Here is a 26214-nt window from a genome sequence, read left to right as displayed (position 1 = left end):
CGTTTTGATTGGAAAAGGGATACAAACTCCCTCAGCATCTCATTCTCCCTTTGCTTTATCTTGAATACGTTGGATTTCCTTGTTACAACTTTTATGGCACCAGCATGTGCCTTCACAAACGAGTCTGCCAGCATGGCAAACGAATTGATAAAGTTTGGGGGTAGGTTATGGTACCAAATCATGGCACCTTTAGATAGAGTTTCCCCAAATCTTTTTAGCAAAACGGATTCAATCTCATTGCTTCCAAATCATTACTTTTTATTCCATAAGTGTATGTGGTAATGTGCTTGTTGAGATCAGTGGTTCCATTGTATTTTGGGGAATCTAGCATCCAAAACTTCTCGGGGATGGGCTTTGGAGCCGCACATGGGGGAATGATTTTCACACGAACTTCTTCGAGTCCAGTCCTTTTAAAATCGGAGGTGCTCCAGGTATTTGGTCGACCCATGAGTTGTATCACCTTTTTGTTATTTTCTTCAATCTTCTTTTCTCCGGTCTCTATCTTTTAAACGAGCTACTCGAGCATTTTCATAATAGCGGGGTCAGTCCCCAAGCTATTTTCAATGGGACTTATTTATTTTGCACGACGAGTGTTCACAGGTTCGACTGTGTTAGGAGTTCTGTTCCGACTTTGAAACTAAGTGATGGCGACTTGCTGAGCTTGCAACATCTCGAATATCACTTGGATGCTGACTCCTCCTTCTTCCATCCATCGCATTTCTTGTCCTCCTGATCGGGCTTCCCTGTGTGCGTTCCTTCCGGGGTTTGTGCATGCGTCCGTGTTTAGAGCGTTGTGCAAACTGATATCAACTGGCTCCACATTCGGCACTCCCTCAGGGTTTATGGGTGGTGCACCGACCCCTATACCGTTGTTTTCTCCTAGACCTTCACTGTCATGAGCAGGTGCGTTTTGTGTGCTAGACATATCTTAGCCTGAAATCAAAGAATCTTTGACAAGAAAAAGTGTAAAGAATAACGTATGTTATCAGAAAACTAGAACTAAAATAATCACTATTATCTTTAGCTCCACGGTGGCCGCCAAACTGTTTATCTTAAAAAATGGAGGTAATGATTAAATGTAATTTGTGGTTTTAAAGATATGTGATTTATTCTAATACTAGTGAATAAACAAGTAATATTAAGTTTAAATAAGAATAATTGATGAACCAAATCAGTGTTGCTATAATAATGAGGACCTCGAGCTTGACTTTCTTGAAGGCCTCGACTTCAGCTAAGAACAATGGAGTATGAATAACAAAGTAAGGGCAATAAAGCTGAAAAACACTTGTTGAGCACATTAAACAAAAAAAGCAGAGTAGAATATTCTATTGCAGTGAATAATGTGAGATGATCCTTGCAAAAGTGATTGGGGTCCCCTTTTATATAGGAGGAGAAAACCGCAATATAGTACATTCCTAATTGTAGTACAGAATTCTATTGGTACATATGTATAGTGGCCTAGTACAGACCTATACTATTTCGTACAAATCTTATCCTTTAATTTATTCCCTGACCCATGTGTCCTTGAGAAATTACCGCTATTTCTTAAGTGTCCTTGAGATTGTACTGACCTCGATTATAGGTCGAGTCCAGTCTTCGATCTGCTTCCTCGAAGTGCGTGTCCTCCAACCGGATCTGACCTCTACCTCGAGTTGCCCGAACTCAGACTCATAGCCCAATTTAAGGTTCCGACATCGGACTTCTTGATTTTGACCGTATACACATATAACAGCCTAAACATAGGTGACGGTACAATGTCTACTTTGTCAAGTATAGAGATCTACAGAGGCACCAGATTCATGTAGCATCTGAGGTTTTCCCAAGTAGAGCATCAACAATATGTAACAGATTCCAAAATACAGCTTTCAAGTTTCTTTAGAGTTTAGAAAGGGTCAAAAAATTGACCCACTAACCACTTGACTCCTGTTAGAGCGAAAAGGTCCACCACTGATACATGAAGAATATGAAGTGGTTTTCAGATATCTTACATTGCAATCATATCAGACAATCCAAAGAGGCGCTAACAATTTGCAAAAAATGACCCATAAATCTTTTATCAATCCCTTGATATCTAAAAAGACACATTTGACCATGTCCCTCCCCCCAACCCCACACTAACCAATAGAATACAAACGTTTTCAATTGAACTACGGGAGATGATTCATGATTGATCCTTATTATTCATGGATGTCACTAGCGTTAAATCATCCAAGAATAATAATGCCCATGTAAATGTTTCTAATAAGAAAGCTCACCTCCCAACTGAAAGAGGTCAAAAAAAAAATCATAGAATTAAAGATTAAACAAGAAAGAGGAATTATACAACAACAACAACAATCCAATATAATTGGGGTCTCGGAGGGTAATAGTGTACCCAGTGGGGTAGAGAGGTTGTTTTGGCTCAAGAAGACAAAAAGAGACAATAGATTAGTCGCAACAATAGAGGCCGGAAAGTCAATACCAGCATCGTACGAACAAGTCAATAGATGGAAAAAACAATATCAATAACCAGTAATAATAGCAAGGTACTATGAAAACAGAAAAACAATATGAACCACTAGCAGTCTAAGACAACACACTATCAGACTAGCCTCACACGCAGTACGAAGTAGAAAAACACCCAACTACCTCCTAACCTTCAGCCATAATGCTCGACCTCCATACCTTCCCATCAAGGGTCATGTCCTTGAAAAGCTGAAGTCGCACCATGTCCAGCCTGATCACATCTCCCCAATACTTCTTAGGCCGTCATCTACCTCTTCTCACATCCGCCAAAGCCAACCGCTCACACCTCCTTACCGGAGCATCTAGGCTTCTCCTCTACACGTGCCTGAACCATCTAAGACTCAGTTCCTGCCCATGTGGCCCACACCCACATTCACCCGAATATCTTCATTCCTAACTTATCCAGCATAGTGTGTTCGCACATCCATCTCAACATCCTCAGTTTTGCTACTTTCATCTTCTGAATACAGGAAATATTAACTGGCCAATACTCTGTTCCATACAACATGGCCGGTCTAACCACTACTATATAGAACTTACCTTTAAGTTTTGGTGGCACATTTTTGTCACACAAGATTCATCCCTCCACCCTATACGGTGCATGGTATCCTCGCCAATCTCCCCAGCTAACTGGATAACTGACTCTAGATACAAAAAACTTCCTCTCTTGGGGATGACTTGTGAGTCAATTCTCACGTTTATGAAGCCTAGGATTCTTTTACACAAAACGATTCAAGTGGATATGTGCATTGAGTAAGACCATAGGCAGCTAAGACATTTTTTACCAAATCACTCTTTTAACTTGATTTTATGAAAGAATCTTCCACGGCCACATGGTATTGATGGATTGAAAAATATGAAGGGAGTGGAGCACGAAGTCGAGAATAATGTGATCATAAGGAAAACAAGGACACAATGATCAGTAATATTTTCCTTATTATGCCTCCAAGATCTCATTAGCATTTAACCATCCAAGAGCTTAAAGCCCATCGTAAATGTTATGGAGAAAAGAAGCCACCTCCCAAATGAAAGAGGTCAAACAAAAGGCTCTTGGAACTAAAATCAAACAAGAGAATGTTTGAGCAAAAAAGTGTTAAACAATTAATGATATTAATGATGAATTAAAGGGCGGATCTTACTTGAACTTAATAAACTCTAGACCAAATGAAACAAGATACTCACGAGATGAACAATGTTCAAGAGCATTAAATAACAGATTTAATAATCAATGATTAACAATGAATATAGTAACATGAATATGTATTAAATGTAGATAGTGACAATAAGTGTAATAAGAAAGGATCTACCACCCAATTATTGTATGATTGTGATATTTCTTTCTTTTGTCAGCAACATAGAAAAGTGAAAAATGAAGATGGATATAGAATCTTTGGATCTTGCGAATAAAGATTGAATCAACGTGTGCTTGAATAATATAATAAGTGAATAAGACTACTTTTGTATATTCACTTTTGTCAACCTTCACAATATGTTCTATCAGAAAAATGAAGTCCCCTCTTTTGCTCTCTATCTCTTACTACTTATAAGAGATCTTCCCAAGAAACCCTAAAAAGTACAATATGAGGAATATCCAAGGGAATATTGTTGGTATCCTTTTCCAAGCTAGTCTTACCGCTACAATAGCAACTTCAGTTACTTGTCCTCGGCAATGACCCTTACGAGAATGACCCCTTAGCTATAATATCGTGGTCGACCCCGTTCTTAGCACGACTTATCTTCAGCTACCGAGTTGCCAAATTTTGACCAATACAGTTAGTCCCTTCGCTTGTTGGGGTCGTGATCTTGCACGCCCTCGAGAAGAGGACTTGATTATTGTTTGTTTAAGAAGAAATTCGGTCGTAGTGATTGGGTTGAAGCAACCAGGGTCAAAGAGAGGAGGCGTAACCAGCAAGGCTACGATTGGTGTGGAGTGATGTCATAGCCATGTGCGTCATCAATATGTGTCTTCCTGAGGCAGCGCCTGTGCCTCTGTTGTTTCAATTTTGGTGCCATTGTCAATTTGTTGCTTCAATTTTTGTGCCATTATCGGTTTGCTTCTTCGATTTTGGTGCCAGCCAGCCTTATAAATAGATGGAGGCTTGATTTTTTGGAGGTTCCACCATATTCTACTTTGCATGAACATTGTTCTTCTTTGATCTTCTTCCCCGATCTCTGCACTGAAATTCTGCTACTCCAATTTCTTTTCTCCCTCCTTACCCAACTGTTATCTTCTTTTCTGGTCCTGGTAGCGTACGTTTTACTGTCAAAATATGTCACAATCCTCTCACATTCATGATGACGCTTTTGATGCCACTCTGTTATAGGTGGCTCCTCCTCTCGGTGGTGAGGAATTCGTGGCTGAGGAAGATGACAAGTTTCCTACCGCGGAGGAGGAAGTTCCTAGAAATCGTTTGGCTAGAAACGACTTCCCAAAGGAATCTGCTCCTGCCCCTGCCCACGTGCTCTCTAAGACTGGACAATCTCATATCACCGAGCTTCGGTCTAAATACTGCATCCCTCCCCACGTCAAGATAATTCCCATCGGTGGCAACATTGTGGAGGTCTACCGACCTGGGTATTGTGCCTTCTATGTCTACCAGTTCTTGATAGGTTATACTCTTCCTCTCCTTCCTCTAGTGGAGGAATTTTGCTAGTTTTACAATGTCTACTCGGCTCAACTCTCTCCTTACTTGTGTAAAGATTTCTTAATGCTGACGAAGTACGTAGAGTTGGCTGGTTGTGAGGTTAATCTTCATCACTTGTTGCACTTATTTACACCTGGTTTTTATAGAGGTACCATGATACACCTACGGTATCGTGAGACCAAAGGTTTGGTGGTCATAATGGATAATAGAACGAATTGGATGTTCTGGCATAAATATTTCTTTATCAAGATCGAGCACTTGGTGATGGACCCGACTAGGTTTCTTGAGCAGTAGAATCACAATCGTAAGTGTTTTTATTATGTGCTTGTTGTCTTCTATCGTCTTTTTGTTTTTAGCTCAATTGTGGCTGATTTGTTCTTCAGCTGAAAGGCGTGCTCCCTCTCTTGTCCTTGATATTGAAGATTGGGTGACTCGTGTGTTGCCTCACATGGTGGGGATTCGCGACTGGGCAGGCTTTCTACGAGTGTTTGGGGCCTAAGGTCCCATCTAGTAAGTATTATTTTGCTTCATCTTTCTATCGTTTGCCATTATTCATTGACGCGATCCCCTTTTGGTGCTAGGTCGACGAGTCTCTACGAAGAAGGCTCTAGTACCGGCATTTCACCAATCTGGCGCATCGGCTGGGATGTGGTTTACTTTGGCCGAATCTACTCATAGAGGTCGTGCTGAAAACTCCGTCGATGGGGGATTTGGCCCCTTAGATAGTTATGCGGGATGAGATCTCTTCCCAACCCATCTATCATCTTGTAGATGAGTCATGCAATGGAGAGTAGTTACCATCGAGGAAAAGGCAAAGGATGGAACTCGGGAAGGCCATAATCACTGATATTGAATCGGATAAACTCACTGTTCCGAAAGTAGCGTCTACGTGTATGCCAAATGCATGGGCCAGGTTTACGACGAATAGTGTTTCGAAGGGGAGGCCCTCTAGGGCTGAGTGGATGCATGACGGCGAGGAGATCGTACGGACCGTAGAAGGTGGTGTGTCATCGGTGGTGGAGAGGGATAGGGCGATACCTACAGGGGACGATGGCTCCGGCTCGGACATCGATCCTGAAGAGGTGCGTGCATTCTTGGAGAGGAATACTCGTGTGGAGGTGAGGACGGAGGGTCCTAACCGGCACATAATCATTCCTGTAGGTTATGACCTTTTGGCTAACTCTAAATGAATGGTGTCATCCTTTGCTCCCTTATGCGCGGCTTCTGAGATCACAGGGTTATTGGCAATGAGCGATGTAGAGTTATCGCTGAGTATTTCTAGCATGTCTTTGCGAGTAAGTGCTTTTTTATGTCAGGATTTATTTTGCATGCGTAATCTGCTTACTCTGACTCTCTTTTTTTGGCCTGTCAGGCTCTCATCATGGGGATCGAGCATGACCAGCGGGAGGAGTGGAGGATGGCTGTTTTTAAAAAGGTGTCCTCCAAGTACAAAGAGTACCGTACCAAGCACCGAACACTTGTCGACGTCTTTAACCAAGATAGCGAGTTTCAGTTGTTTCGTGACGGGCTTAAGCAGAAGGAGGAGGAGTGGATGAGGAAAGTTGATGAGGTAAAGGAGAGGGACGATGAGATAATAAAAGCCATTGGTCAGTACAGTGAGCTTGACGCGACTCTTAAGGCCAAGAAAGATGAGCTTGATGTGAGCAAGGGGGTGATGGTTGAGATTGCCGACCTTCAAGCACGGGTGGCCTTCTTAACTTCCGAGCTTGGAAGGATGGAAGCGGAGGTTGTCGACCAAATGGGCGAGTTGAGCATTAAGGACGATGAATTGACTCGTGTCGAGAAAGGCAAAATGGTGCCCTCCGTCTGAAGCAGCTATCTTAGATGATACCCTCTATGTTGGTAGGTCCGAGCGAGATAATGAGGTAGAGACATCGGCGCTCAAGATAGCGAGGTTAGAAGAGCGGATCCAAGATCTGGAGGCGGAGTTGTCCGTATTGAACGAGTAGGTTGTTGTTCTGAAGGCTGAGGAAGTGTGACGGCAGTCACAACCATCTATGTCTCATACTTCTGCCGACCTCGTGGTGCCGCGGGAATTGTATGAGATGAGGGTTCACGCCGAGGCTCAGCTTGATGTGTACAAGTCCTGGTCACACCTCCTTTTTCTACCCCGGAAGGGTATAAGGAAGTTTTTGCAAATTTAAGTGACAATCAAAACGGGATTATTTATATTAAAATCAGAGTCGCCACTTGAATAGTTTATGGTATCCCAAGTCACCGGTTTAAAATCCTGAATCGAGGAAAAGTGACTCTATTTATGTTCTGCGAACACAGAAATCCGGGTAAGTAATTCTGTTAACCCGGGAAAAGGTATTAGGCATTCCCGAGTTTCGTGGTTCTAGCATGGTCGCTCAACTATTATTATTGGCCTATTTATCTGATTTTAAAACATCTTTGAAACCTATGTGTATTTTTATTCCTTTTAAACCACTTTTAATAATCAAATTGTGAAACAACTAATTATTTAATTACACGTTGCGAATCATGTCACGGGAACCGTACCCACGATCCACAACATATTTATTTTATTAAAAAGATTAAATTGTGGCCTGGTCACTTAAATGTTCCCCCAGATTTAGAAATTAGGCACCACAACTACGTCACGGGAATCGTACCCATAGCTATGACAATTTATTTAATTAAACGCGTCTAAAGTACAGCAATTTATCTAAGCTCGAATTTTGAACCCTGAACCAGAGATCAATGCGCACCCGAGTTTAAGAAGGTAATTTAATTAAAACCGAGCCTAAAGCAACTACGGGATTCATTAACTATTTTTCTAAAGCTAATTTGAGATTATTTCGAGGCCACGAATTATAGATATAACATTGGAAAAGATATCTTTTGCAAGAGCGATACTCTCAATGTCACCAAATTTGACAAAGTAGTCACGCATTTTCTCTTCATTCCATGTGGAAGGTAAATATTCAACATAAATTGATTTAACCTTTACAAAGCAAAACACAAAGTCAGCGAAGATGAAGCTAAAAAGAAAATAAATTGATGTTATTAAGATATGAATATTTCATTCTCAACAATTTTTAAACTACTAAATAAAAATGGCAGCCATAATTCGGTAATAATACAGGGCTACATGCATAAGATTTGATAACACATCGTTTATATCTTATGAGTTTAATTGAACAAAGTTGATGCAGTATTTTGACCAAATTAAAAAAATGCATTTTAGATAAATATAGTTAATCTGCTAGGAAAGGAAAAAAAAATAAAGAAACAAAATAGAGCATTTATTTCAGGTAAACAGGTTGATAACCATCAATATATTAATTCCAAAGATTTCAAAAAAAACTGACCTTTCTAAAGCTGGGCTTTCATTCAATGTCAAATCCGAGAGCAACATGCCCTTCTTTCCTCTTCTTTTCCTCAAACAAATTATAAGCTCTACAGCAGATTTCTCCACTTCTTTAGTAGCTCTTTACAAACAAGGCAGAGAAAAGAAGTTAGGAAGCTCAGTAGTCGCAGCAAGCGATTGAAACTCAGCAGCTCCGGAAATAGTAAAATCAGCGGAATCGAACAGAGATTTGAATTTAAATCAAACTCTTAGCTCCGAAACAAGTTCTAAAGCTCTACCAAGCTCTGAAATCCTCAGAAAATGTGAGAGAAGACAAAGGGTTTTTGTTCGTTCTTTTTGTGTTTCCTTCAGTGTTTTTGATTTTTGTGTTCTGGTTCCTTCTTTTTTTTTCTGAAGAGAACGAAGGCTTGGGGAGGGGGGAGGGGTTTGAAGAAGAAGACCTGAAGGGGGTGGGGGTCTGCGCAGCCTTTTGCTTTTTCCTCCTTCTCCTCCTTTAGCTTTTTAGGCTTTGTTTAATATATATAGGTCTAGGTTAGTGGTAGGGTTTTAGGTTAAGGGGTATGGGCCTAGAAATTATGAGCTTGGCAATTGTGGGCTAGGTCCAAAATTAGGCCTAAAGATGGGTTGCTCGAGCCCAAGCTCTATTCTTTTGCCGCGAATGAGATTAAAAATACGCGCCCATTTGTTAATTATTCCTACTATTCAAATAATTATTAAAATAAAACTAACCATTAAAACAAATCTATTTTTGGTATTTTCAAAATATCACATTAAAATAAAAATACGATACTATTGTTGTATATATTTTTTAAGATTTGTTTTTTAAAATTAAAAATAACCACAAAACATAAATGAACCTATTTTTGTGATTTTGTTTTTCTTGTAATAAAATAGAGTAAAAGAGTCAAAATTACTTAAAATATCTATATTATGCTTAAATTAAATATTTTACGCTAATATATAAAAGAACTTGAGGAGGGTAAAAAATCACATGTCTACAGCTGCCCCTCTTTGACTGGAAACGTACAGAGTTTTCAGACAAAGACTGACTAGACAGGTTTTTGACCCGACCCTTATTTGGAGAGACTAAGACTAAGAGAGAAGGGAGTGTGACCGAGCTCTGGCATTTGAGCTGCCTACATATCCTTGGCTATAAAGGAATCAGGCCACGTGTAGTTCAGAAATGAGTGAGGTGATGGAGTATGCCGAGGTAGAGATCCAGTCGAGGTGCCATTCCGTCGAGGTTCCGGTCTACGGTCTCTGTTATTACATCAAAAATCAAAAGATGAAAAAGACTAGTTAAGCGTATCGACTACGAGCTACAAGATTCCTATCTATATGTCTTCTGAAGCTTGATCTTGAGTCTTGAATGGTTCTTCTTACAGACTTTAGATTTGAACCTTGACACTAGTTAACTGCAGGTGCTAGCTCGTTCTTCTACAGCTTCTGGGTCAGGACCGGATATGTAGTGCTTGTGACCTCGGTCATGTCTTGAGCAGCTCACATCCTTCATCAACTTCTGAATTGCCTTCTGAATTGAATTCCCTTTTTTCCAGGTGGGCGCCTGATTGCTGAACCTGAACTGTCCTCCCTTGTTACTTGACACTATTTTCCCTTACACTTTGAACCATTTTCCTTGAAACTCGAACTGTCTTCCTTCGAAACTGTTTTCCCTAGAAACTTGAGTTGTTTTCCCTTGTCCTCCAGGTGGGCTCCTGACTTCAAAACATGAACTGTATTCCTCTGTTCTCCAGGCAGGCTCCTGACTTCAAACTTCAAATGTATTCCTCTATTATCCAGGCGGGCTCCTCTATTCTCCAGGCGGGCTCCTGACTTCAAACTTGAAATGTATTCCTCTGTTATCCAGGCGGGCTCCTGACTCTAACATGGACAAAGAGATTGATTGAAAACTAAACTGAATTGTATCACCTCTGTTTTTCAGGCGGGCTCCTGACTTCTGAATTTTGAAATTGTATGACTCTGTTCTCCAGGCGGGCTCCTGATTTTCTGAATCTTGAAATTGTATGCCTCTGTTCTCCAGGCGGGCTCCTGACTTCAAAATTGGAAATGTATTCCTCTATTATCCAGGCGGGCTCCTAATTTCCGAAACTTGAATTGTATACCTCTGTTCTTCAGGCGGGTTCCTGACTTCGACTACTTAAAAATTTAACACCTCTATTCTTCAGGCGGGCTCCTGACTTCGACTGCTTAAAATATTTAACATCTCCATTCTCCAGGCGGGCTCCTGACTTCGAACACACCAAGAAATTGATTGAAAACTAAAATCTAAATTGTGTCACCTCTGTTCTTCAGGCGGGCTCCTGATTGCTAAAATTAAATTGTATGTCTCTATTCTCCAGGCGGACTCCTGATTGCTAAAATTCAAAATACGTGTCTCTGTTCTCCAAGAGGACTCCTGACTTTTAAAATTTAAACTGTATGTCTCCGTTCTTCAGGCGGACTCCTGATTTCTGAGATTTGAATTTTGTACCTCTGTTCTCCAGGCGGGTTCCTGACTTCAAAAGAGATTTGATTGAAAACTAAACTGAATTGTATCACCTCTGTTCTTTAGGCAGGCTCCTGATTTCTGGATTTTGAAATTGTATGCCTCTATTCTCCAGGCGGGCTCCTGATTTTCTGAATCTTGAAATTGTATGCCTCTGTTCTCCAGGCGGGCTCCTGACTTCAAAATTGGAAATGTGTTCCTCTATTATCCAGGCGGGCTCCTGATTTCCGAAACTTGAATTGTATACCTCTGTTCTTAAAGCGGGTTCCTGACTGCAAAAGACAAAGAAATCAATTGAGGACTAAAAATTTGAATTGTATCACCTCTGTTCTTCAGGCGGGCTCCTGATTGCTGAAACTTGAATTGTATGTCTCTATTCTCCAGGCGGACTCCTGACTTCCGAAACTTGAAATTGAATGTATCACCTCTGTTATTCAGGCGGGCTCCTGACTACTGAACTTGAACTGAATGTATTCCTCTGTTATCCAGGCGGGCTCCTGACTTCATAAAAATAAACGAACCAAGAAACCTTTCTGCCCCAGTTTGGAAACTGGGTACATGTTACTTGATATTAATAAGAATTTGATTAAAACTTGACTTGAAATACCTCTATTATACAGGCGGGCTCCTGACTTCCGAAACTTGAATTGTATGCCTCTGTTCTTCAGGTGGGCTCCTGACTTCAAAAAGACAAAGAAATCGATTGAAAACTAAAATTTGAATTGTATCACCTCTATTCTTCAGGCGGGCTCCTGATTGCTGAATTTGAAATTGAATGTATTCCTCTATTATCCAGGTGGGCTCCTGACTTCACAAAAATAGACAAAACAAAAGAAAACTTTTTGCCCCAGTTTGGAAAACTGGATGTTTGTTACCACATACTAATAAGAACTAAAACTTGAATTGTGATAAGACTAAAATGCAAGTTTTAAAAATTTAGAGACCGCAATGTATTTTAAAATTTAAACTTTATCTTAGGTGAAAAATTCATCAGACTAAGATTCTCATCTTAGGTGAAAGATTCAACAGACTAAGATTTATCTTTATCTTAGGTGAAAAATTCATCAGACTAAGATTTTCATCTTAGGAGAAAGATTCAACAGACTAAGATTTTTATCTTTATCTTAGGTGAAAAATTCATCAGACTAAGATTCTCATCTTAGGAGAAAGATTCAATAGACTAAGATTTTTGTCTTTATCTTAGGTGAAAAATTCAGCAGACTAAGATTTTCATCTTAGGAGAAAGATTCAACAGACTAAGATTTTTATCCTTACCTTAGGTGAAAAAATTCATCAGACTAAGATTTTGACTCTAGGAGATAATTCATCAGACTAGGTCCATTTTTGCGTGATCCCGACTTTCTTAATTTTCCAAATTCCAACTTCCTTTCTTTTCAAATTCTGCCTTCCTTTCTTGTTCCCAAATTATGCCTTCCTTTCATTTTTCCAACTTCTGCCTTTATCTTAGGTGAAAGATTCATCGGACTAAGATTTTTATCTTAGGTGAAAAATTCAACAGACTAAGATTTCTTTATCTTAGGTGAAAGATTCAACAGACTAAGATATCTTTATCTTAGGTGAAAAATTCATCAAACTAAGATTTCTTTTAACCATTTTCCTTCAAAATTTGTTTTATCTACCCACTAACTTGAATTATCTTCTTTCAGAACTACTTCCCTAAAAACTGGTGTTGTCCTCCTTCACAAAAACACTTCCCCAAAAACTAGTGTTTCATTCCTCCAAAAATTACTTTTCTTAGAACTGGTGTTTGTTTCCTGAAAACTACTTCCCTCTTTTTTTTTTTAAAACACTTGTATTGACCTTCATGTTCTTCAGATGGGTACCCGAAAAAAAAGTTCAACATGACAGAAAATTTTCTGCCCTAGTTTGATAATCCTCCTGTAGCATATCTTCCTGCCATCAATATCATTTACATGCCCCTGTTTCAAATCAAAGAAAATTCTGTCAGTTTAAAAGTGTGGTGGTTGGTTGTGGTACGCCCGCTGGGATGGCTTTCCTTTTCTCCTTTCCATGCTTTGCGTTCTCCGACCATCTTTGAAACTTGGCTGATAACTTCCGCCCTTCTTGACGACTATCTCTCAATTATTACTTCTAGTCTTCTTATCTGACCCCATATGTTTTGTGACAACTGATTCTTCTTGAAGGTCTTGCATGTTTACTGATTAACCGCTTTCCCCGTCATCTGTGTCACTGAAATACCCTTTTTCCCCGTTCAATCCCAATACCCTCTATCTGTTGCATTATTCCTGAACCGACATCTACCAAACTTTGTGTTTCATAAGGATCCCAAAGTATGTTGATTATCACCAGCTTAGTGCTCTTGTCATTTTTCCTGACTTGTGACCCCATTTTGTGCAATTGGAAAGCTGGTGGAAAATTTTGAAGTCATTCCTCACTTGTTACGACCAAAAGACTCAGAAAGGGGAAATAAACAAAACAAAAGGAACCGAGTAAAAGACAATAGAAAGAGATGATTTCTAACAAGAAAATTACACAGTAGAAACCTATCGGATGTTGATACCGACTCTAATGACCTTGACATGCACTTGTTACCTATTCTGTTAAGCAAACCTGATGGTCAGCTCTTGTTGTTCCTTTTTGTCGTGAAACTGGGCTTCATTGCTCCGCTTATCCAATTTGATTCGCATTCCTTATTCGGCTTGTAGTGCCCAAAGGGTTTTCACCATCAAACCTCTCTTATTTCGTTCTTTCTCTCAACTTACTGTCGTCTCAAGGTGCCCGTGAAGGTTTTTACCAATAAGACTCTCTCATTTTTTATTTCTCTCAGCTTTCATCACCTTGTGATACCCATGAGGATTTTTATCAATAAGATTCTCTCATTTTCATTTTCCTTGTTTGGACCGGAGTGTTGCCCCTGACATGAATTACCTTACCTGCTTGACTTGGCATTTCTCAAAGACTGATCAGAAGGTCTTTCTTTGGACTATAATGTAGGCTTTTGGATGGGTTAGAAAGAAAGGGTATAAAAGGCTCAAAACAATTTCAAAATGGGTTAAAATTACAACTTTCGGAATCCAACTTCTCACAACAACCACAATTTCTGCCCCAGTTTCTTGCTTGGTGACTTTTGGATTTTTGTTTTGGTATGACTGAACCTCAGAGAGGCTGCCTACGTACCCTTTCGGGATCAAGTCAAACGTAGTTCACGTCATAGAAACTACGTTGTTGCGATTTTCTTTCTCTCTCTTTCTTTTTCTTTTTTTTTCTTTTTTTCTTTTTCCTTTCTTTTCTTTATTTTCTTTTTTCTTTCTTCTCTTTCTTTCTTTTCTTTTCTTTTCTTTTCTTCCCCTTTTCTTTTTTTTTCTTTTCCTTTCTTCCTTTCTTTCTTTCTTTCTCCTTTTCCTTTCTTCCTTTTCCTTTTTTTTCTTTTGCCTTATTTTTCCATTAGCGTATCTCCGGCACTTGCATTTCTTTAATTGTGCCGTTGATTCCGAAAGAGGGGTATAAAAGAAGACAAATAAGGCTCAAAGAGGTTGACAAAAGGGTAACGTGTTTAGATAGCATAACAAAACGCCTTCGTCATTTCAAACATCAAAATATGACAAATACAAACAAGTACAATCAGAATAAAGAAACCATACACATCATCTCTTGACCGCATCGGAATTGATGGCCATTTCCACACATTTTTCTTCTACATCTGTCTGATATAACGTGCCATTCGACAACACTCTTACTCTTATTACCACGACCGACCCCCTGTCAATTTGGCCAACTTGCTTTTACGAGGATTTTTATGTTTTACTTGCCACAGTTTCACATGGTTCGGGCGTCAAACAATCTCAAAATGTCCCAATATGTTCTCATTTCCTCAAGTGTCCTAATCGTTTTCAAAATGGTCTCATTGCTTCACAACTTTTGAAGACCAGACTGAGAATTATGCGTGCATGTCATGTCACTAGAACCGGCAAAAGGCAAAACAAAAAGTTAGAAAAGAACTAAACAAAGAAAATGATTGGGAGTAACAACAGATCGGAATTTGCATTAGACAAACGATGAAACAGTTCGAATAACAAAACAAAAACAAAACAAACTGGATTGCAACCCTAGAATGAACTTAAACAAACCTAGACAACCCTAGACAAACCACTACGACTAAACAAGCTAGACAAAAATGAAAGGATAGGAGGGTTTGAACACAAGACAATATCCGGATTACAACCCTGCAAATAATCCGGACAACAGAAATGACAGCCAAATGGACCACCAAAGCTCCTCCCCAACTGACTTAGGAATGGAGCGTCTTTCCAATTACAAGCACGGCATCTTAGCCACTAAGCTTCGCATCCATATTGCCATGACCACTATCTGCTTCAGTATCTTCAACTTCAGTCAACAAGTTCCCAAGAGTATTCTCATACCCCATGTCACCGGGCATCATCCCCACCAAGTGTGCCTCCTCATGTAAGGGATGCAGCGTGATATTCTGGGTGCCACTGTCTTGAATCAAATTTTCCTGGATCATCCTTTCTATTTCTCTTTTCAAATCCCGACAATTTTCCACATTGTTCCCCAGAGCATTGGAGTGGTATTCACACCTTTTAGATGAGTCAAAGCTTCTCGCACATCGGTCCACCTGATTTGGAGGAATGAGTGCAATCATGTCATGTTGTTTTAACTTCTCAAATAAGCTTGCATAGGACTCTCCTATTGGTGTAAAACTATCTTTCAAATTTTGTTCCCTTCTATACCCCTGGCTTGGATGTGGGTTACAAAGTAATTGAAAATTTTGCGGAGGCTGGTGGAGATTTTGTGATACTTGTGCTCTCTTTCTTGGGTGATTTGGTGGCGGGTGTGAGGGGTTCGGAGGTGGATAGTAATGCTTAGGGGGTCATGGAAAACTTGATGAGGCTGCACATACCTTAGAGATGTTCTCCTAGGACATCTTCTCGACCCTAATATCACCATGATTTCTTCATCCCTCTCATTCGTGTTACTAGATTCAATTTGGACAGCTTGAGCTGCAGCTTTGAGAGCTGTTTGGCTTATAATTCTGCCTGTCTTAAAACCGTTCTCCACCATTTCTCCCATTTTGATTGCTTCCGGGAAGGATTTACCCACTGCGGATGTCATGTATTGAAAATAATCTGGCTCTTGAGCCTGTAGAAAGACAGTGATTAACTCGTGGTCATCCATGGGTGGCTTAGCTCTAGCTGCCTGCTCTCTCCATTTGATGGCATATTCCCTGAAACTTTCAGTTGGTTTCTTTTTTAGGTTAGAAAGGGAAATGCGGTCTGGGGCGATGTCGATGTTGTATTGAAATTGTTTGACAAAGGCCCGTGCCATGTCATCCCAGACGTACCAGCAAGATGTGTCTTGATCCAAAAACCATTCAGATGCTACTCCCATGAGGCTTTCCCCAAAATAAGCTATAAGCAATTCCTCATTTCTTCCCACACCTCTCAATTGGTTGCAATACCTTTTCAGGTGGGCTATGGGGTCTCCATGTCCATTATACTTTTCAAATTTGGGAACCTTGAAACCAGGCGGCAAGTGGACATCGGGGAACATGCATAGATCTCTGAAAGCAACGCTCTTTCGACCTGCCATTGCTTGCGTGTTTTTCAACCGTTGTTCTAATCTTTTCACTCTTTGGGTTATTTCTTCTTGTACTCTCTTTCGGGCAGGCTTCTCAATGTTTACAGGAAGATCAAACGAGTACGAGTGGTACTCGGGATAGTGGTACTGTTCTTGATGTGTAGCAAATTGTGACTCGTGACAAGGCTGTCCTTGGCCATTGGCCCAGGCTTGACGCATTTTGGTCATTTGTTGTTTCAGTGTTCTATTTTCCTCAACCACAGTAGACCCTTGTTGAACCCTCTGACCCTGAGTCTCTTGAGCACTCGTAACAGCTTCGATGTCAGTTATCATTTTTCCTCAGATCTTGTGTTTCCAGCTTACCACAAACCAACCACCTCAACTTTCTTCACAATTCAAAACAAAACATGTTAGAATGGATTGAGTCGGTCCTCATTATTAACAACATCTTTTCCATTTTTTTATTCAATTCTTCTTTTCCATTTTTCATTCATTTTTTTGTTACGGTCGAATCTTATGGAGATTGCCTATGTATCATGACCCCTCATGAATCAGACCGTGCGTAGTTCTTGCAAATAAAAGGTAAACGACAATAAAACATTTTTGGAATTTTCCATTTTCGTAATAACGACAAAACTGATCAACTTAAAGATGCAATACATACTCGAAAATCAAACGACCCATATACTCTAATCAAAAGAAATACAAACCCAAAAACACAATGACAGATTCCTTCCCCTATATGCCAACTTTGACCCAAAAATCCGAACGGTATCCACTGACTCTTTTCTTGTTTTTTCAAAATTAAAATAAATGACCCGGTATTGCAAATACTGCCTTCCTGCGCCTCGGGGGCAAAGATTTTAAGGTTGTGAGGGTCAAAAATTAAAATACGACCAAAGGTGGCTGTTTATGCAAAGTCAGCCTTCCGGCGCCCCGTTTGGGAACATTTGGCTATTTTTGACAAAAACGGCATCACCTGGTTTATTTATGACAAAAATTAAAATTTTGATATTTTTGGTTATTTTTGCAAAGGGGAGGTTGGACCCGATTGGGTTGCCTACGTATCTCACGCCTTGTGAGAATCAAACCATGCGTAGTTCGGGCAAATTAACCGAACTATTTTAAAACATGACTCTTTTTCATTTTTATTTTTGGCATTTCATAAGGGAATAAAAACTATTTTTAGAAACAAGACTCTCTTTTTCTTTTTTCTTTTCAACAAATAAAACAGCCTATTTTTCCAAGCTAAAAATAACAGACTCTTTTTCCTTTTTTCATTTTTCACAGACAATAAAACAACCTATTTTCCAAACTAAAAATAAAAGACTCTTTTCTCCTTTCCTTTTTCAACAAATAATGAGATAACTTATGTTTTTCAAACTAAAATAAAAACTTTTCTTATCCTTTTCTTTTTCAACAACCAACTTTTCAAAAATAAAAGACTCTTTTTTTCTATTTTTTTCTTTGCTTTTTTTTTTACTAAAACAAAATAAAACACTTCCTTATTTTTTTCCAAATTTCCGTAGAGTTTCGCCAGTAATTGATTTTTATTTCTAAAATAATCAATTAACTCCCTAACTGATATTTCTTTTTTTTTCCTCTTTTCTCTTTTTTCTCAATTTTCCAACATTCCCGAGATTCAGAAACCAGTCAACATGCAGGTTCGAATCAAATATATGTACAGAGCAAGTAGGATGCATCATGATGGTCTTTTCATTTCAAGTTGCTAGTCCTAGACGAACCCAACCCCTGTGTTGAGTCCCCTAAGTCAAATGCAACGTGATGCAAATAAGCGTTCCTACTAGGGATCCGGCATGAAGTCACGTTATTCTATGTTCAAAACCGGGGTCAGTGTTCTAGACTGTGTACCCGAGCGGACAACTCGAGTCGAGGAGGGGGCAACTTACCGGGAACCAAAAGGCTATCCGACTTCATAACTTGTCCGGCCTCTTTCTTACTTCAAGGTATGACACTAATAGAATAGAGAGTCTCAACCAGTAAGCACATCCCCGGAGGTGAAGATAGAAAGGTGTCGGCACAGTTTATATACAGTTCAGATAATATCAAAGCAGTAACATTTAGCACATTCAGCACAAAACATGTAGGAAAATCAGATACAATTAAATACAGCAATTTATCTAAGCTCGAATTCTGAACCCTGAACCAGAGATTCTGGGTTCGATCCCCAGCAGAGTCGCCAGAGCTGTCACACCTCCTTTTTTCGCCTACACCCTCAGAAGAGGAGTGTAAAGGAGTTTTTCCAAATAAAGGACAATCGGAACGGGATTTAGGTATTAATTATTCAGAGTCGCCACTTGGGAGATTAATGGTGTCCCAAGTCACTGGTTGAATCCCGAACCGAGGAAATTTATGACTCTGTTAACAGTCCGCGAACCAAAAATTCGAGCAAGGAATTTTGTTAACCCGGGAGAAGGTGTTAGGCATTCCCGAGCTCCGTGGTTCTAGCACGGTCGCTTAACTGTTGTATTTGATTTTACCTGATTTTAATACGTGCTAGCTTATGTGCCTTTATTCGTAAACCACTTTTATCATTATATTTTAAAAGAATTGCAACGTTGGGGAAATGCATCTCGGACCACGTCACAATCAATGCACACGTGGTTGTCAACACATTTCGACATCCGTTGAGATTTGGATTTGGGTCACATCAATGCGCACCCGAGTTTAAGAAGGTAATTTAATTAAAACCGCGCCTAAAGCAACTACGGGATTCATTAACTATTTTTCTTAAGATAATTTGAGATTATTGCGAGGCCACGAATTATAGATATAACATTGGAAACGATATCTTTTGCAAGAGCGATACTCTCAATTTCACCAAATTTGACAAAGTAGTCACGCATTTTCTCTTCATTCCATGTGGAAGGTAAATATTCAACATAAATTGATTTAACCTTGACAAAGCAAAACACTTTCAATTTAAGCAAATGCATCACAAGCTTCTGTGAAGTAAACTATAACTTGACATTTAATATTCCCCTTCTAGACACAAAGTCAGCGAAGATGAAGCTAAAAAGAAAATAAATTGATGTTATTAAGATATGAATATTTCATTGTCAACAATTTTTAAACTACTAAATAAAAATGGCATCCATAATACGGTAATAATACATGGCTACATGCATAAAATTTGATAACACATCGTTTATATTTTATGAGTTTAATTGAACAAAGTTGATGCAGTATTTTGACCAAATTAAAAAAAATGCATTTTAGATAAAGATAGTTAATCTGCTAGGAAAGGAAAAAAAATAAAGAAACAAAATAGAGCATTTATTTCAGGTAAACAGGTTGATAACCATCAATATATTAATTCCAAAGATTTAAAAAAAAACTGACCTTTCTAAAGATGGGCTTTCATTCAATGTCAAATACGAGAGCAACATGCCCTTCTTTCCTCTTCTTTTCCTCAAACAAATTTATAAGCTCTACAGCAGATTTCTCCACTTCTTTAGTAGCTCTTTACAAACAAGGCAGAGAAAAGAAGTTAGGAAGTTTAGCAGTCGCAGCAAGCGATTGAAACTCAGCAGCTCTGGAAATAGTAAAATCAGTAGAATCGAACAGAGATTTGAATTTAAATCAAACTCTTAGCTCCGAAACAAGTTCTAAAGCTCTACCAAGCGCTGAAATCCTCAGAAAATGTGAGAGAAGACAAAGGGTTTTTGTTCGTTCTTTTTGTGTTTCCTTCACTGTTTTTGATTTTTGTGTTCTGGTTCCTTTTTTTTTCTGAAGAGAACAAAGGCTTGGGGAGGGGGGGGGTTTGAAGAAGAAGACCTGAAGGGGGTGGGGGTCTGCGCAGCCTTTTGCTTTTTCCTCCTTCTCCTCCTTTAGTTTTTTAGGCTTTGTTTAATATATATAGGTCTAGGTTAGTGGTAGGATTTTAGGTTAAGGGGTATGGGCCTAGAAATTATGGGCTTGGCAATTGTGGGCTAGGTCCAAAATTAGGTCTAAAGATGGGTTGCTCGAGCCCAAGCTCTATTCTTTTGCCGCGAATGAGATTAAAAATACGCGCCCATTTGTTAATTATTCCTACTAATCAAATAATTATTAAAATAAAATTAACCATTAAAACAAATCTATTTTTGGTATTTTCAAAATATCACATTAAAATAAAAATACGATACTATTGTTGTATATATTTTTTAAGATTTTTTTTTAAAATTAAAAATAACCACAAAACATAAATAAACCTATTTTTGTGATTTTTTTTTTCTTGTAATAAAATAGAGTAAAAGAGTCAAAATTACTTAAAATATCTATATTATGCTTAAATTAAATATTTTACGCTAATATATAAAAGATCTTGGGGAGGGTAAAACATCACATGTCTACAGTGAGTATGCGCTTTCTCCATCATCTTCAACAGCTGGATGGTTTACCCCAGTACTGTTAGGGTGTTGGTGTTCTCGCATACCTATATAGGAGCATGGGCCCAGCGGTGGACATATGTGGTTTTCTGCCCCTCTTACAGGTGACAACATTTTCGAATACTCTGTTCATTTCTCCGAATTCTATATGGTCGAAATGACTCATAAATTTTACATCAACCTTTTATCTTAGGTTTGGGCCTGGCAGTGGATCATGCCGTTGCAGCCACCTCTACCACCACTTGCGCCTGGTGAGGCTTATCCATTTCTCCCTCTAGCTTCTAGGTGGATTCTCCGTTGTGGAAACTAACGAGGGACCGATGCTCATTATAATCTCCCCCTTATCAGGGATGTGCTAGATATGCTGGTGTACGGACAGGTAGATATGTACCTACACTTACTTGTTTAAATTGAGTTGTGTTGCGCATACTCACTTTTATGTTATTATTTGGCAGTTCATCTGGACGCCATACAACGACGAGTTGGTAGCTCAGCTGCCTTTTTATTGCTCAGTCTATCAAATGCTTTGGAGCACCTCTATCCCGATGATCTTCTTCGATATGGTTGAGTATCATGCCACAGAGCGTGTGCTTCGCTAGTTTCACCGTCCCCAGCCTATACTGAGGGATCCTGGATGGGTGGCTATACACTATCAGCGGGATGACCGTGCCCGATATATATATGGGATGGCTAGAGCAGCAGGTCCATATTTGGGAGGAGCAGTGAGCTGACCATATTCCGCCAGCACCTACATTTACCCAGCAGGCACTATTCATATGTATGCATCATGGTACCGCCGTCACACCCGACGGATTATCGGGAACCCCATTCATGTACTTGGCGAGCACTACAAACCATACGCCGGGAGACACAAGGCACTGGTATGTTTTTTGGCTTATTAATATCGTATAATTGTGATATTGCATTATTTAATTAATATTTTAAATATTTCACAGGCTATTGGGCATTATCACCTCTACCAGTTGGGACAGGAGATGCAGCAGCATACCGACATCCCTGCAGTCGTTGACTATGGTCGGCGGGTGGCACAGTTGGCTCGTCGGACCTTGTTTCAAGCGAGAGATGCTGCGAGGTTGGACCACGAGGCTCAATATGCGGTGTTAGAGGACTACCATCGGGGTAGGGGTGTCCCACGAGGCAGGGGTAGGGCACGAGGGAGGGATGCCCCACAAGGTAGGGGTGCCCCATGAGGTCGCGGGGGACGGCGAGGAGGTGGTCCCCAGCAAGGGGGCGTTGAGGCACCTGTCGACCCACCTGTTGAGGGACATGATGAGGACTTTGGAGTTGTGGTGCTTGGAGATGATCAGCCGGGTTATATACCTCGGGAAGATGAGCCTTCCAGCAGCATGCCTTCGTACAGCCTTCAGCTATCTCTGCCAGCATCGCAGGTCACCCGTCAGGAGCATTGTCGATCATGGGTACATTCGACGGGGATGTAGACCAGTACTTTGCATGCCCATATACCGCAGCTGAGGATCGGCCCACCTGGGACGTGGATGGCGGGCGCAGGTTGAGTTATGCCTCATCCCCGGCAGTTGATGCGGATCTATCACAGGCGCAGGTATGTTTGTATTACTTTAAAATTTTAATTTGTTTTCTTTTCCTTAATGAGCTGCCATTAATTAATTTTTAACTTTCTTATGAAGGCATTGTCCCAGCCCATCTTTGAGGCCACTACATGCTTTGATGAGGACACCACTGATGCGTATATTCAGGAGGCCGATGAGACCACGGTGGGAAAATATATTTTGACTTAACACGTACAATACAAATATACTTTGTCACATGCTAAGTTTAGTACTTGTTTTGTAGGTTACTGACGGCCCGACGGCCTATTCTTCTGATCCTGCCAGTTGTGGTGTCGATGCTACTGCACATCCTCACATAAAGATGCGGCTTGATGATGATGATCCAGATAGTGTACCCAGACGACAGGGGATGCGACTCAAGCCAGCAGCAGCACTGAAGCACACAGGCTGCGGGACTCACTGATTTACTTAGGTTTTTAGTTTGTGTAAATAGCGCATTATGTATATAATGATAACAATTATCTTTTAACAACATTTATATTTTAATTGCATTTGAACAGCAGTTTTACTTAAACAGTACACAAGAAACACAAACATTGCAAAACGTAGTACTATACTAGAACTAAAACCATCACTGCATAAAGGATAACAGTACACAAAAAAACAAACAATAGAACTAAAACCATCACCGCACAAAGAATAACTAAAACCAGCTTTTTCACATGGTTTTCATCTTTTTCAGAACGACAAGACAACTCCATAAAGCGTAGTACTATACTACGCTTTATGTGTTAAATTTTTCTTCAATAAACCAGCTTTTTTCACGTGGTTTTCATCTTTTTCAGAACGACAAGACAACTCCATAAAACGTAGTACTATACTACGCTTTATGTGTTAAATTTTTCTGCAATAAACCAGCTTTTTCACATGGTTTTCATCTTTTTCAGAACGACAAGACAACTCCATAAAACGTAGTACTATACTACGCTTTATGTATTTTGTCTCGCCTATAAATAACGGCATCATTATAGTTATTTTGTGTGCTCAAAAATTAGTAAAAGCAAATATTTCATTAAAAGTAAGGTTTTTTTTTTTACTAAAAGCAAATATTTCATCAAATGGCTCTACCTCTTCGTGCACCAAAGTGAAACTGTGGAAAAGAATGCTCGATGCAAAATTGTTGGGACGATGGTGAAGTTGGACGCCGCTACTGGTGCTGTATGAACCAGTTATACAAGGTTTCCGGCGAACCTATTTGTGATTTTCAGGAATGGGTTGATGAACCATGTTATCAGGAATGCTACAGAGAACAACTGCAGTTTCTTCATAATATGTGTTTATGCCAACGGGAAACACAAAGAGAAAGCGATAGAATTATTGTCGAAATGAGGGCGAAACTGAAGGAGGTGGGAGAAGAAAAATGGAAAGCACAATGGAATTGTGAATCACAAAAGGAACGAAAAGAAAAATATAAACGGGAACTTGCGGAGGTGAAGGCGAAACTGAAAGAGGTAGAAGAAGAAAAAGAACGAATGGAAGAACGATTTAAGTGGTTGGAGCGGAGAATAAATGGCAACCGAAACTAAACATTTGCTTGTATGTGTTTAGTGTATTTTTCATATTTCATGTATTTTTATTATGTTGGTCTGTTATGTTTGTGTTTGTGCTGTAGTAATGCTTTATTTTAATTGAAGTGTAAGTTAAGTTTAAGTGCTTGTGTTGTTATATGAAACTATCAAACCACGCTTTACATATTACATTTCCTACAATTAAACAACTTTTTCTTCACTCATTTCAAATTGTGGAACATAATTTTATTTGATATATATTGCAACATACACAAGTAAAAACATGTATTACAAAAAACAATACCAAAATAAAAGACTAGGGGTATTCTTGATAGTTGGGTACATTCGACGAACTTGCACCAGGAGCCGGATTACCACCTCGCCACGCACACCACCTGAAGGACATTTACGACGGTCATGTCCTGTTTGCGAGCATATGCCACATTTACGCGCATAAACGGTGTCACCAACATCCATTTCGTTCTGTATACGCGTTCTCTTTTGCACTTGCAGCTTGCACAAATAGTCCTTGTTACATACCATCTTAAAAGGTTCCGGCGGCCAATAATGCTCAGCACCTAATGGCTGCAACTTCCCACTATACGTGTTTATGTATGCAGCAACACGGTATTGCCTATCAATATAGTTTGTTTCCCCATATCCAACTTGTTGAAAGCACTTCAACGCATGTGCGCACGGTATGTGGTAGATGGTCCATTTCCCACATGAACATAACCTTCTATTTTCATTCACCGTCTGTAGATTATTCCCACGGTGTCCGCGGATAGCGGTCTTAACTTCAAAAATACCCTGTTCATGATCGTACTGAAGAAATGAATGCCACTGTGCTCGCCTCCTGGACCTTTCAAATCTTCTCATGGGTATTGGCATAAATTGAACACCCCTGTCCATCAATGTTGATGCAGCTGCATGCCTTTCAACAAACCTCTTCGCACTCTGTTTGAATGTCATGCGGACCATGGCAGTGACAGGCAGTCCACGGGCAGACTTCAACAAGTCGTTGAATGACTCCGACACGTTTGTAGTGAGGGCTCCCCATCGTCTGCTGCCATCAGCATGCAATGTCCACATGTGAAGCTCATGCCCCATCAACCAAGTATAGGCTCGTGGTTCTAACTGCCGGATCGCTTCCATACGCCTCATGAATTTGCACTGCTGGTGCTCAGTTGCAGCCAGCCACATTAAGTCATGCAATGCCTTGTCAGGATATTTCTTCTGGAAATTGGCCTTCAGGTGACGCACACAGTAACGGTGGTATGCATATGGTTCCTGCTATTTAGGCAAGTGACATACAGAACATAAAATACCACCATGCCGATCAGATATTAGACAAATACTTGAATGTTGTTTGACAACGTGCTGCTTCAAGTGGTTCAAAAATATCGTCCATGTCTCTTCACTTTCGTTGGCACATATGGCAAAAGCTAGTGGAAATATTTGCCCGTTGGCATCTACTGCAACTGCAATCAAAAGCTTAATATCATACTTTCCATAGACATGAGTACCGTCTATGGAAATAACAGGACGACAATGCACAAAACCATCAATTGCTGGTTTAAATGACCAGAACACATAGTTGAAAATATATTCGGGTCTGTCCGGACTCCGCTCACGCCTCCATTCAACAACAGTCCCGGGGTTAAAGTGTTGCAGTGCGGCCATGTAACTGGGCAGATTTGAAAAAGACTTAACCCAGTCGCCATAAATAAGTTCAAAAGTACGTTTGCGACCGAGATATGCCTTTCTTTTGGTTATAGCACAACCATACTCCTGGTGGACGACTGTGATACACTCTTTAATCTTGAACCTAATGGACACTTCCAAATATGGAATCAAGACAAGAGAAATCAAGTCCACATCCAAGTTGAAGTGATTCTCATTGTATGTGTGCATTTTACATCTGTGCTTGCTAATAAATTTACCCACTTTCCACAAACCTGATTTCTTCTTGGTGGCATGCAACATCCAGTGACAACCCATAAAGTCTCTGCAACATACAGCCTTATATTTCTCCGTAGTTGACTCACTTACCGTCATCTCACGACACTCTCTTATACTGTAGATTTTTACAGCCCTAATTAGGCGAGCTTTATCGGGGAAATACACGCCCTTTG

General features: G+C 39.9%; 1 protein-coding gene and 1 long non-coding RNA gene across 4 annotated transcripts; one reads left to right on the top strand and one right to left on the bottom strand.

Annotated features, from left to right (window-relative positions):
* Nucleotides 1–1297: 1297 nt before the first annotated feature.
* LOC107771809 (uncharacterized) lies at nucleotides 1298–20067 on the bottom strand. 3 transcript variants are annotated; one of them, XR_012707995.1, is made up of 3 exons: nucleotides 19934–20067; nucleotides 8486–11666; nucleotides 1298–1947 (listed from the first exon to the last, which is right to left on the bottom strand). XR_012707995.1 is itself a non-coding variant. In XM_075250111.1 (2 exons), the coding sequence occupies exon 1, from the start codon at nucleotides 16901–16903 to the stop codon at nucleotides 15701–15703; it is 1203 nt and encodes a 400-aa protein (XP_075106212.1). In that variant the 3' UTR covers nucleotides 1298–1947; nucleotides 8486–15700. The 3 variants fall into 3 exon arrangements, 1 of the variants encoding a protein (XP_075106212.1); XR_012707994.1 differs by having other exon boundaries at nucleotides 8486–14930; nucleotides 19934–20054; XM_075250111.1 differs by lacking the exon at nucleotides 19934–20067 and having other exon boundaries at nucleotides 8486–16903.
* On the top strand, nucleotides 11598–20417 carry LOC142179535 (uncharacterized). Its single transcript, XR_012707996.1, has 2 exons — nucleotides 11598–11658; nucleotides 11735–20417. It is a non-coding gene; the product is annotated as an uncharacterized LOC142179535 (long non-coding RNA).
* The last annotated feature ends 5797 nt before the right edge of the window (nucleotides 20418–26214 follow it).

Source organism: Nicotiana tabacum, chromosome 3, assembly GCF_000715075.1.
Source record: "Nicotiana tabacum cultivar K326 chromosome 3, ASM71507v2, whole genome shotgun sequence".
NCBI lineage: Eukaryota > Viridiplantae > Streptophyta > Magnoliopsida > Solanales > Solanaceae > Nicotiana > Nicotiana tabacum.
Note: the sequence above shows the minus strand (reverse complement) of the source record. Positions and strands in the feature narration are given on the sequence as shown.